The sequence below is a fragment of the Aulostomus chinensis genome, chromosome 8 (assembly GCF_037954235.1).
Source record: "Aulostomus chinensis isolate RoL2024-O1b breed Wild chromosome 8, RoL_Achi_v1.0, whole genome shotgun sequence".
NCBI lineage: Eukaryota > Metazoa > Chordata > Actinopteri > Syngnathiformes > Aulostomidae > Aulostomus > Aulostomus chinensis.
Genome location: NC_141327.1, coordinates 22,615,616 through 22,629,525, shown reverse-complemented (window position 1 = coordinate 22,629,525; position 13,910 = coordinate 22,615,616). Strand labels below are relative to the sequence as shown.

Genomic DNA, 13,910 nt, shown 5'->3' with positions numbered 1-13,910 from the left:
TTAATTCCACAGCAGGTCGATCCATGTTTACCTGAAGTATATGTTTAGAATTTATATAGAAACAGATTATATTTCTCTGTTTATCTCCTTGCCTTCCAGAACTAGCCTTTTGTAATCGCATTTGATTAACAAGGGAACAATTGACAATTTGTGAGAGCTGGCTGTTCAATGTTACATTAATTCATCAAAAAGGAGATAGAAAAAAAAAAAAAAACCTAAGCACAGAGGTGTTACCAGGAAAGAAATAGAAGAGCTATTCGTCTTTGTTCCCTACACACTAGAAAAGAGAGACAGCTTCTTTCCAGATCCATGTAAAGATGCGTCAGCCAAACCTGGCAGTGACCAGTGTGTGCAATGGAGTTTGTCTCCTGGGATGAGTCAGGAAAGAGTTAAATCAATAACTACACTTTGTAGTCCTCCACATCCCCTGAACATGTGCACATAGGGCATGAGCATTTATCTTTCATTAATACATGCAGTTCAAGGTAAATGGCCACTTTAGAAGTCACTGGATTTGTATCCATTTTTAATTGAACCCTATAGACACAACTGTGCATTTGCTGAGTTTGTCTAATCTTTCATTAACAGCCTATTTTGAATTATTCATTTAATATGCATAATGATGCAACACTTTTTGGGGGGGACAGGATTTATGCTCCCTATTGCCAGTTTGTTCCTCCTTGGGCTGACACTATCGATACATATGTTTGTTTTTATTGTACATGTATAAGAATTGGACCATGATTCCAAAACTTGGGGAGTGAATGGATGCATGGGGGGGTAAGTAAAAAGAAAAACAAAAAACAGCTCAAAATCTTCCATCATAGATAACCCAGTGTTTTTCTCACCCATATTCTGTGAAGACCTGTTCCTACTTTTCCTCTGATTAGCTCTCACTCCACATGCCAAAACAAGGTACTGAGTACAGTCAGAGCCACAATAGGGCTGCAGGGGGATCTTCTTGGATTCTACGTCCAGTTCCTCCTCTGATTCAGAAAAAAACAAGGCCCTCTAGCATCCAGTATGTTGCCTATTTTCTTCAAAGATGGATCAGTGGTCGAAACTACCTTGTCCAACACCAGTGAGGGCAGCAGAGACTGTCTGATAACACGGTGTCACATCTGAAGACACAGTTCCAGGCCCTCTGCTTAGGCTTCCAGTGCAGCATCTGACAGAGGTAGCACTTAGGTAGCTTAGTGATGCTAGCCTAGCCACCGGTCATGCGAGCACAGCTGCTGTCAACACCAACATTGCAGATGAATCCACATTTGTAAAAAGTCACTCATTGTCCCTGAACTCTTCTTTTGTGATGGTTCATGTTAATTACACTGGCATATCTTCATATGGTAGGCCTACCTTACATTTGTTAGACTTCTTTTTCATTGCAGGTTTACAAATATGACAAACTGTATCTTATGAGTTAGATCCCTCTGGAGCTAGAGGTGGTACACTGCAAGAGGTTAAATGTTTCACGGTGTAGAGAAGGGGTAATAGGACAGTTTATAGCTGTCTTGCATTGGTGCTGAAGCTGTGCTGCAGAGCAGCTCTCCACATGAGTCTTTGAATTCAAGCACAGGGAGGAAGAAGGTCCTGTCAGTTTGCCAGGCCTCCTGGTCAAGCAGAACTTCAGAATGACACATTTCTTGGACACAGAGTGTTCAAAACTATATCGCACACACTTAATAGAGTCTCCTGGGGCCGATGTTCGGATTTAATGTGACTAGCAGAATGTTGTCCAACAAAATAACTTACTGTGTGTGTTTGAGAGACAGGACATTGGCAGCGGCTGTGAGTCCATGCTGCTGGGCAGCAGCTTATTAATACTTAACTGCTCTGGGGTCAGTCTGGTCCAAGTTCTGTGGGTGGTAGAGAGGAGCGCTGGCAGTAGCCTTGAGGCTTATCTGGTCTCAGATCAGGGTTTCTAACTTGTGTCTAAATCACTGAGGAAAGCTTTGGCTTTTATCCTGAGAACTGATGCGAGATCAGTGCCTGGTGGAGGATTCAACACCAGATGGAGATTGGCAGTTGAAAGAAATTTTTTGGAGAGCAGGTCTTCCAGCATGCATCTATAGTAGAGAGTATATTTTTATGGTTGCCGTGTGGTGATGGTCTTGTGTTAGAACTGCGATAAGAGTGTGCTCTCTACATAACCAAGGAGGCTTTGGCAGTCACCTGTAGCGCTGCAGGGCTCAGTGCTGACGTGGCTGCATTTTGCTCCTGCTGGCTGTCAGCAGCAGGCCACTGGCTCTTCATTAATTTTTCTCTCCTCTATTAATTAGCCAAGTGTCTGAGATGCTGGCTGCATTAGACCGCTGGTCTCAGCAGTTCCCTTTTATTGCTTATAACCAAGGCGTACGATCATTTAGTAAAATCAGGGAAGTTCATCGTAGGACTAAATCTCCACCTTGCATGGATAACCTTGTGATGCCCCACTTCAGTCATATGACAGCAAATGGATGGTTGCTTTATCCTGGAGATTGAGTGATGTTTGCTGATTGGAAATAAGAATTAATTTTTGCGTGATGAATTTAATGAATTAAACTGTATATTGAAAGTGCAATTGAGCGCATCATGCATATCGTGCAAAAAGAGTTCCAGCACACTTTTTGTGTCTTTGTGGCTAAAGGTGTGTGATGCACTCTAACATTTTATTTGATTCTACATTCGTTATGCTTCCTCTCTGAAAAAAAACCATAGAGCAGAGGCATTATGTTATTGTTAACATAATACCTCCGCAACTCCTTAAGGCAATATCTTCAGATTTGGCTTAGATATACTCTGGGTCACAACGATTACCTGAAAATAATGTTTTCAGTGAAAGGTAAAGGTGACAGGCACACATCGCAGATGCACACAACTGTGATGTAGTCTTTCCAGTTTTATTATCACACTTTATCTGGCAGCATCCCGCATACAAGAATTGTTCCCCCACATCATATTGATGTCATTTTATGACATCTAGAGGACAACAAGTACACCGCTGCTAGTACAGCATGAATATGCCTCAAACATGAATTCTTGTTTTCCAACATGTGCATGATTTTATTTATTTGCTTTTATCTAGTAATTAGATCATTTCTTCTACTTAAGGGATATAACAGATTGCTGTTTAGGCCTTGACATGAGTGTTGTAACCGTTACATTCATGACGGAGTTTTGATAACAAGTTCATTCTTCCTGTTGTGTTGATTTGCTGACACTTTAGAAATTCGAGGGTGCAAAGCTTTATTTACATGACAGTGGAAAGGCAATGGTTATACACTTTGTATTGTTTGACGAATGTTTACCACAACTCCCGGTGGGGCTGACACACTGCTAATATTACTACTAATTACTGATGTGTTTCCGCAGACTCAAACTGGCAGCCGCATCTGCGTGGTGATGATGAATAAGATGTTTTGAGTCATAGCCTCAACAAGAGGTCTGTTTATGTTCTATTGTATGCTATCATTCATTAGGAAATTCAGCAACAAAACTACTTTTCATCTCCAAAGGGCAGCGCAACTCTGGTTAAAGTTCAAAATTGGGGATGAGCTCTCTGTTGCTCAGTATTTGTATGTATTTGTGTAGATTCTCAGTCATCCAGGTCATCGTAATGCTCAAGAATAATCAGTTTAGGCAACTGGAGGTGAGTCCGGTTGCCTAAACTGATTATTCTTGAGAACTCAGTATTTGTAGTGTACATGTGTTGTTATGCAATGAGTTATTTGTGTATTCAGTTGACTAGAAATGCTACACCTCAAGGAGCTATCCTGTTAATGAAGTCATAATTTGACAAATTTAACCATTTGGCACTCAACTTCCTACTCCACTGCAGTTCAACATACCCCATAAATAACACTAGTGAGGTGTGATGATGTGATACCCTGTTGGTCCAGATAGTCCTCCACGTGTTTCCCAAGTCGTTTATGAGGTTTTGCTGGCCTTTGTTTAAGTGTAGCGCATAAAAGTGAACAAAGACAACCTGTAGTACTAGTTTGTGCTTAGTGTGGCCAAAGAAAACGAGTTTAGTTGAAATATACAATAGTAATAATGTATTATATTCATGTCAGTCAACCAATGAAAGTAACTTTATTCTAAAATGAGGGTTCTTCTGTTGGTTCTTCCAAACCATCATCACATTCATTCCTTCGTCTTAACCATGCAGTTATTATTGTAACCATGGTAACAAAGGTGCCCTATCATTTAACCTGCACCACAATCTCTCCTTATCCGTACCCTAGTCTTTCCTGCCTCCATCTCACTAAACCTCAACCACAAATAACTTATTTTTCTGCAGTGATTTTTTTTTGGGGGGGGGGGGGAGACATAATTGATGGTGTCCTGCTTTTTCCTCTAGTTTTTAGAATTGTATTCCTTTCTTCCCCTCAGTGTGATTAAGCGCCACCCAAAATGATCCAAGCAAATGGCAACCAACAAAAACAAAATGGTTTCAACATTAAATCGATCTCTCTTCAAACAGTGGACATATTTTCGAGGACACCTTAAATCAAAACCAAATGATTTTGGCAGAAGGAGGTCTTATATCAGTTCAGAGGTGCTGTGAGCTCGCTTTAGGCAAAGTCCCACCAACCTGGGACCGAGGAAGGTGAGAGGATGTCATACACAAACAATGGATTCAGACTTTACACTGACTCCTTTCTCAACTGAAGATCTAGATTATAAGACGCTATCTATTAGGGGACTGTTGCTGGATTGATTATATTGTGGAATGTTTGTTTCATCCCCCATTTTATTCGCATCATGTCAAAGAAACTTGGCAAATACCACTTCCAAATTATATCCAGATTGACAAACAAACCCAAGGCTTGAAGTAGCACCTCCCCTTTGGCCTTTCATCAGGTTTGCAGATTTATGCCATATTACCTTCTTATGGTTACGTGTCTTGGTGTACCTATTTGGACTGACAGCAATGCTGATGAGGCAATTAAAGTTCCTTGCCTTAGCAGCCTTACAGGAGATCAATTCTGTCCTCCAGCACCAGGTGGCAGATCCCAACATTCATTACTGCCTGTATAGGCTCCCAAATAAGATTGGATTTGTCCTTATGAATCCACAGAGCTGTTATTGAATCTCAGCCGCCAAAGCAATTGTCCTTTTCAGACACTCCTCTCCTGGAGTTTAGCAATTGTTTCAGTCCTGCAGGATTTTTTTCCCCTTGAGTTCTGCATGATGCAGTTACTCAAATGTGAGCTCGCCTATCAGTGATAGCAGTAGATTATTAAATGCTGAACCTCTCAGTAACTGAAATCTTTAACATTTTAATGTATGGGCAAGAAAGTAAGGAAATACGTAAGAAGAAAGGGTTTTATCCTGTGCAGTTGGATCTTTCAGTTCGTTTTGTGTCTCCTTTTCATTTTGATCTGTGGGTGTTAGTTCTCCACGGGGCTCATTAGCTGTAATGGCAAGGCCAAGATTTTAAAGTTAGCTTGTCGAAGACAGTAAATGGCTACCTTAAGAAATAAAGTTAGATTTCTTAAAATTTTCAGATTTTCACACTTATTGATACATCTGAAAATGCTGGACCACACGGGATAGCTTCTCAGGGAGCACTTCCTTTCCCTCGCTGCAAACTATTCGCAGTGCTACGGAGAATATTGTATTATACCAGCTCTTTGTATTTGCCCCTCCCTTTCTTCTCCCTCTCCCACTCCCTTTCTCTTATGTCAATTATGCCGTAGGATCTGACTCTGGGGTCTGGCCTACATAGAGGCTTGCAGAGCTGTCTCTAAACTAGCTGGGAGGTTTGCAAATGACTGCCTCGTTCTGCGCTACATCTGATGGCAGGAAGTCAGTGGAAATTCATTCAAAGTCACTGGAACTTTACCCGAGGAGAATGTTTGATTGGAGTGATTTGCCCTGAATCTAGGAACTGACAAAAGGTGTTTTTGTCTGAGATTAAATAGCTCCCTAGAAATGAAGAGCTGATTAATTATTCATAAAGTGAAAATGGGTTGACATTGGACTGCAGGTCCAATTTGACAGTTCATACTGGAAACCTGGAAAGTGTTGCTGCAGTGCATTTTCAGGGCAGCAAAAGTACTATTGAGGGTGTGGAGATCTCAGCAAAGGTGGTTGATACCTTTCATATTTTCATATCCAATTTTGGCAGGTTTTTTATGTATTATTTCCACTGGTGTACAATATACATATATATATATATATCTATATCTATATATATATATATATATATATATATATATATATATATATATAATATATATATAGTCCATGATACTGCAGGACAAGCTGTCAAATCTGAAACAATGTGTTTTTCCTCCATTACAGCTTCAGCACTGCCTACCAGTGTATCTACTACTCCCCGGAGCACACAGCTAAAGCTCAAGAGGTACTCAGCAGTATGAGCCTCCTCCAGCCTTTCATCACAAACTTAGCGGACCAGCTCCTTCAGGCTGCCCAGGAGCACTCTTCCCCTGGACTGAGGGATGCACTCAAGAACCTCTCTGACAAGGTGAGGCAACCCAAACCTGTCCACCCACCCCAACTCCCATCTCTTTGTTCCACTTGGCATGAAGCTGCTGCATCACACAAGTCGTGTATTTATTGTTGAACATCAACAAACATTGTCAGCCAATCTTTTAAATGCAGTGACAAGTTAATTAAAACCTATCCAATTTCCCCAGGGGTTCTGCTCGTAAGCCCCTAACCACATGTTCGCCTGGTAGAGCTGCAATCACTTCTCAGGTGGATGAATCAGCTCCGACTGACTGCGACATAATAACTTTGAACCAGCCTGGTAAACTCTCAAGTAATTGAATCAGGTCAACTGGCTATAGTTATATGTCTGGAAGTTGTTTTGCTCCTTATACTGTATAAGTAGCTTCATCACTTCATGCTGTTCCCATAGACAAGGCACCTGGTCTGGTAAAATCGTTCTTTTATTTTTATAGCAAAAAATTACCCTGTATTAATCCATAGTTACTTCCCTTGTAATCCATACACATCCTCTAAACAATCCACCTCAAGGAAAAATTCATAATTCATCATAAAAATGCCAAACTAACAAAAGTGACTAGCAGCATGGAGGTTTATGGAGTTGAGATCTTTTTATCAGTATAATTAATGAATTACATCTGGTGCTGTCAGATTGCAATCTGTTGTGGGAGAAATTGTTTTTGCCACAGTGGAATAGAGCCCAATCAGCCTGCTTAATTGGTACATTCGCTCTGTCACCACTTCCTCTCATCCTTGATTAGACACGCACACACTGGTCGGGTAAACCTCTGCCCTGGTCAGCATGAGCAGGGCTGGTGTCTGATTAAAATCTCAAGCTGTGCTTGTGTGTGTTTACTTGTACTTGCTATAAAGTGTGGACCAGAACATGTTTTCGCAGAGTGAGGACATTTTGGCAGGTTCTTAAATTCAAAAAGCTGTTTGAAGGCCAAGACACGGACTTAGGCTCCGGATTAGAGTTATTTGGATGGCTAGGGTTGTGGTATAGGGTTAGAGAATTTATTATGCCAATAAGGGGCTTCACAAAGCATGCTTGCATCTGTGTGTGCATGCGTGTGTTGCGGACACACATCGTTGTACTTATATCTTTGTGAGGACTTTCATTGATGTAATATATTCTTCAGCCCCTCACCCTAAACCTAACCATCTCAACTGACTGCCTGACCCTAACCTTGACCCTAAACCTAACCGGAACCTAATTCTAATGTTGACCCTAAAACCAAATCTTGACCTTCAAAAAGCCCTTTGAAGATGTGAGGACCGGCTAAAATGTCCTCACTTTCCAAAAATGTCCTCACTCTGTTGGTTAAATATGTATTCTAGTGTGTGCGCGCGTGCATGCATGCGTGTGTGTGTGTGTGCATGTGTGTGTCACAGTCACATGCCATTCTTCAGCCTCCAAAGCTACTGACTCACACATTTACATGCCTATGCACTCACATATTAAACCCTTTTATTGCTCATAAATCATAGTCATTTGCCTTAAAGTCTTAAAAGAAAGGTTTGACATTTCAGGAAATGTCCACCTACCAGTATCTCTGAAGCTCACTAATTATCTTTAGGCTTTTTTGCAGTTACTAGGCAATTAGTGGATCATCAACATTAAAGTCTATGCTCACCTTAACCGTCTGTCCCTGAAGAGTAAAAATCAAGCTAGACACAACTGTGTAATCTTTGATTCAGACTTAAATCTCAGTAGTCACATCAAATCAACAGCAAAATCACCCTTCTACCACCTCAAAAATATCACAGAGAAGAGAGACTTGATGTCAACACATGATCAAGAGAAACTTGCTCATACTTTTATCTCAAAAGGGTGGATTACTGCAATGGTCTGTTCACAGATCTGTCTAAGACAGCAATCAGACAGCTCCAGCTGATCCAGAATGTTGCTGCTAGGGTTTTAACCAGGACCAAAGAAGCTCAGCGTATAACTCCAGTTCTCAGATCACTTCATAGAGTCAACATTTTATTACTTATCCATAAATCACTGAACGGTTCAGATCCCGAGACGTCAGATCTTTGGACCCAGTACATACCTTGCAGACATCTGCTACTCTAGCTGATTCGGGAGTGCTAGCTGTTCCTCACATTAAAACTAAACATTATGAAGCTACCATCTTGTTTGCTGCTGTGTTGTAAAACAAACTGCCAGAAGAACTTTGTGAGAAGCACTGCACAACATACAAGCCCTTTATCTTTAGACCCTAAATTGGATAAGAAAAATCTCTTCAAAGGCCCTTTACAAACTAAAAAGACTGACTGTACACACAAAGAGAAACCATACATTTGTGCGGGTAGACAGACATTTCAAAGCCCATTTCACAGATATAAAAAAGCACAGAGATGCACGTATTGGTAAATACCTCTTTGCAGTAAGTGTGAAGTTTCTTGAATAAGCAGAGTAAGTCACACCTTTAGTGAATATGGTGAAGATAATACGCCTCCAGAGAAAATCAGAGATGTAAAAAATTGTATCATTGATTATTTACTTTTTGGACTCAGATGACCTGACACAAGGCTTAATTCAGATTACACTCCTGAGTGCTGTTCCTGTGTACATTTGTTCAGCGTAGGACATGGCTGATGTGTTATTTTTGTTTGTTTGTTTGTTTGTTTTTCTGTATAAGTTAATGATTCTGATGGAGATGATTCCACTCTGATGATAATCACACAGAAAAGCATCTTTCCTCCCTCCGGTGAAATCTCAGGACAAATGAAGTGCTTCCATTCTCACAGCTACCTGGGAAGAGCAGGGATTTGATCAACCATGCATGATTATTTTAAACTTGATGGTGTATGGAGGTCATGTGTATATAATAGTGAGTCCTTTCAGCCAAGTGCCTTTGGCATCTGACCAGCTTCATACATTCAGCCTCCCTCCACCTCCCAAGTGAGGGAAAAAAAAGGCTCTATTTTTAACTTTCCTAGTTTTCTTCTATTTAGATCAAACAAAACTTATTTTTCTTCTCAGCTTGAGTCTACAGAGGCATTTTTTGGCATACATAGCTTCTCTGTCAAGATGATATCTGCATATATATATTGAAGAAAGACTTGCAACAGAACTACTCCTGAGAGGTTTTGAGTATTTTAGATCTGTAAAAGGGGTGGGTGTGGAACAGCGACACAGAGGAGTTGCTGTAGCATGTGGAGGAGCAAAGTTGCTCCGGTGTAGCCTTGGAGCTGCAGTTCATTTGTTTCACTGTTTTGCTCAAAGCTGATCAGCCCCTGTCTCACTATATGGAATAAGTAATCCAGACTATCATTCAAATGTTTCCCTTCAATTCACTGTACAGCCTTCGTCTTAGGCAACGCAAGCACAGTTGAGTAATGAAAGAGTTACATCTGTTTGTTGGTCACAATATCAGTGTTATACACAACAAAAATCTATATATTTAAGTAATACCTCAAAATCAAATATATATGCCCGGTGATTACAAAAAGGACATTCCTGTAAATACAGTTTTTGTTGTCCTTTACTTTTCTCAAGAAAATGAATGAATATACATCTCACAAAATTCCGATATTCTAATTTTTTTTTTTTTTTTTTTTTTTAAGTGTGTTCGCGTATCCATCATGGCTCTCGATCTTGAATGAGGAGAGACCCCACTAGAAATGTCGAGCATTCATAAACCATTCACGGATGGTCATAATGGAAAGTTTCTTAAATGTTAAAGAAGTTTTATTTGGTGGAGTTTTAGAGAACATTCAGAATGTTCTCAGACTGTTTAAAGAATGTTTTAGGTAGATGTTCTATATGTGTCTTCCAGGTATACTTTACAAACATTGTTGTGATAGGTCTTAAAGCGGAACCAAAAAAGTAACTTCAGTCAGTGGTTGAATAAATATTCCTTCAATGGTGCTCTGTTTTGCAACCATTCTGGAATTTATAAAGGCCTAGGGAACATTCTAGTGCCGTTACAATCCCCTCAACACTCCCAGAATGTACTGAATGCTTTTAACAAACTGTGAGAACATTACAAGGTGACGTCCTTTACACAAGCAGAGACATTCTCAGAGAACGGTCTGGCAACGTTCAATTTGGTGCTGGGGAACCTTTTCCTCTAAAAGTGACCCATATAGAAGAGTATGGAGACATTTCCTTTGCATCCCAAAGAGCCTAATATTTAATGAGGCAGTGTGACCATAGAATGACTATAACACAACATAAGGAACTCTGAACTAAAGGACTTTAATAACCAAAAACAGAATGTTTCAGTGTATGTCCAGTGTTCTGTAAGGGTTCAGGATTTTTAGAGAATGCTAAGAGAACATTATGGAAGGGCCTCCAGAGGGAATGAGCTTGTTAGTGGATTCCACCAGTGTTAAGCATTACTGTGAAGAAAATCTAAGAAATAATATCACTAAAAAACTTTATTGTAAGTCCTGCTTTTTTTCTCCTTTTTATTTTATTGTGGACTCATTTTTACTTATACTTTCTTGTATGCTTTGTGCAGTACTTTCATTTTAAAAGGTGCCATGGAAATAAAATTATTATCAGTAGTAGTAGAATTACTATTAAATATTATGTGTCCCTGCAAGTCTACAAGGCTGACTATATTGAATCATTGTTACAGACTAAATCAGTAGCTTATAGCAGTGGATCTCCCCTCACTGGTCAATAAAAGCCCTCCAGTCTACTCCTTTATTAAACATTTATTGAAGCCATATTCATTTTTCTTCATCAGTGCGTAGCTGTACTACATGAACCAATCTGATCACAGACCTTCCTTGAGCTCACAAACCTCCCTGGCAGAGACAGAGATACACAATATTTAATGAACATGAACACATATTGACAGGAACCCATCTAAATTGAACTAAATGCTAATAAGGGAGGGGGCTGTTGGAGAGGAGAGTGTCTAATTTGTAAAAGCAGCCAGTGTAGCAGTGAGGATGAACAGCTCAGCGTTGTTCTCTACACGGTAAAGCTAAATGTTTGGTGATTGGCTTTTGAGATGGTGAAAAGGCTGTTTCAAATCCTGCTTGTGGCCGTATTATCATGCTATTCTTTTTTCTCTCTCTGTGTCCTTCACTCATCTGTGCTGATGCTGATTTTCTTCTTTAGTCAGTGCATCTACGTGTATTCCTTTGAATTAAAACTAAATGAAATTACTTCTAATGTGCCTACCTTTGAGAAGTTGGATGGATGATAGATAATTTCTCATTTGAAATACAGAAGTGAAAATCACTGTTGACAGGTCGTTTAGGCAAAGAAAATTATAGCGCATTTTATATAAGGCAACCTTAAGGGCTTTCAAGAGTACACAGGAAAAAGGCACAAGAAACAATAAAGGAAAGCAAGCAACAAAAAAAATCAATCAAAAGCACTCTGCATAAAAGTATTAAACAAAGAGATAAAGACAATTAATTAAAATCAATGCATACATCTCTGTTTCTTGTGTTTTGGGTATTTTTTTGTCCAAACCAAGGACCTGGATGAGTTGTATGAATTTAAAAAAAAAAAAAAAAGAATTAAAAAGCTAATATTTGAAAAGTGTTGCTTCTAGTCTTATCTCCTCTGACAGTGTGAGCAACAAAGAGGCTGCAGCTTCACCATGTTTAGTGTGAATTCCAAGAACAGCCAGTAGTCCCGAACCAGCTGACCTTAGAGAACTGCACGGTTTGGACTGGGCCAGAAGATCTGATGGGTATCTTCGATCTGAACCGTTCAGTGATTTACAACAAGCAGTGGAATTTTGAAGTTGACTCTTGAAAAAAACTGATAGCCAATGTACGGATGTGTGTGTTTGTGTGTGGGGGTCAAAAGTGCTGTTATTTTAAGTGCTCACAAGCCCCCAAATAAAGGGTCAAGCTGCTGACTTGTGACATCCACATTCATGTTTTGTGGTAGTGAAGCAGGCCTGGTATGTGGCTCTATCTCTACTTTTTTTCTGAGCTGTAAGTAGATTGCAGTTATTCAGCACTTTGTTAGTCTACTGACCATACCAACCAGCACCTTTTTTACCTGTTTCCACACATGGACACGTTGCTAGCAGAGGGGACGATGCAAGGTGCCAACTTACATTCACATCCACTCGTATACTGATGGCAAAGGCATCAAGAGCAATTAGTTTTTCAAGTTGCTTGCTTCAACATGATCTCTGAGAAGAGCCGGGGATCAAACTAGTAACCCTACTCATACCAGACACCCATTCTACCCCCTGAGCCCTGCCCCTCCATACTTTACTGCACATTCACCAAGCTCACTATGCCATCCACATTGAGAGGAATGAGCGAGGAAAACATGTTGTTGTGGCAGATATTGTAATATAATGACCTTGCAGGTTTCTTCGCATGGAGGACTTGGCTCGCACTGTATGTTTTCTTAGACTGTATTTTGTAGTGGTAATTAAATTGCTGATTGCAGTGCTAACTAAATGACTCTTGAGAGCCCTTATCATTTTTTTACACAGTGGCAGCAGCACACGTAAGGCTCCTTGGTAGCAGGATCATCATCAACTTACAGTAGCTGGTGAATTTGAGATCAAAGGAGGTGTGCTCCTCAGAGAAGCTGGCTGTAGGAGGAGTAATTGAATTGTTTGTTGTTGGTTGCTGTTTTTGTTGCTCACTGGCTGTGCAGAGGTAATAGAGAGCATCTTCTTTATGGTGAAGGAGAATGTTCATTTTCCCTGTATCTTCTCTCTCCCTCTGTAAATAGTTACCTGCTTCCTGGCTCGCTTCCTCCTGTATTTTCTTCCACCCAATTGCCCCACCAGCGTGACAGTCTGTGTCTCTCTCACTCTGTGTGTCTGCTTTTTCAACACTTAGATTTTCATTTGTTGTGCCACCACACAATCGTTTTCAATGTCTGTCTTTTTCCCCAACTCTGTCCTTCTCTCTGTTTGCAACAGACAGAACAATTTGTTCACACACTTAAGGATGAATTGGTCAAGAGTGCACTGCTAGCACTGCATGCAGCGAGGCCCGGCTACGTTTCCAAGAACCAGAAGCAAACCCCTGTGCAGGGAGGCCAACATCAAGGCCAAATCCACCATGGCAGTGAACAGAATCAGAGCCCAATCCAGGGACTTCCAGGCCACATCCCCACCACAGTGGTGACCGAGAGCACGGTGGTGTGTAATAATGTGGAGGGATCACAAACCCTAACTAGAGACGGAGGGCTGAAACACCAAGACTCCATACCACACCATAAAGAGTACGACGAGGAGGAATGGGCAAGTGCTTCTACTCTCACCTTCACTGTTTATATGTATCTCAAGCACAACTTTTGATAGCTTACCTAACATTACATCTATGTATTTCTAATGTGTATAATTTGACAAACTCTCACTGCAGGTTATTATCAAGATAAACCACTCTGCTACTTCATATCAAAGTGTTTCTGACTGTTAGTTGTTTTAGTGTGTGTTCATGAGATGAGACAGCGCCTGACGCGCTGGCAGCAGGAGTTTCTCATCATTTAGACATATCAA

At 40.4% G+C, this 13,910-nt stretch overlaps 1 protein-coding gene across 12 annotated transcripts in view; it reads left to right on the top strand.

Moving 5' to 3' along the window:
* inpp4b (inositol polyphosphate-4-phosphatase type II B) overlaps window positions 1-13,910 on the top strand; it is a 232,724-nt gene that overhangs the window by 200,306 nt on the left and 18,508 nt on the right. For all 12 annotated transcript variants that reach the window (XM_086211739.1, XM_086211737.1, XM_086211738.1 and 9 more), the window contains 2 exons: window positions 6,289-6,472; window positions 13,329-13,652. In XM_086211739.1, coding sequence (XP_086067865.1) covers window positions 6,289-6,472; window positions 13,329-13,652 — 508 coding nt within the window. The remainder of the gene's footprint in view (window positions 1-6,288; window positions 6,473-13,328; window positions 13,653-13,910) is intronic.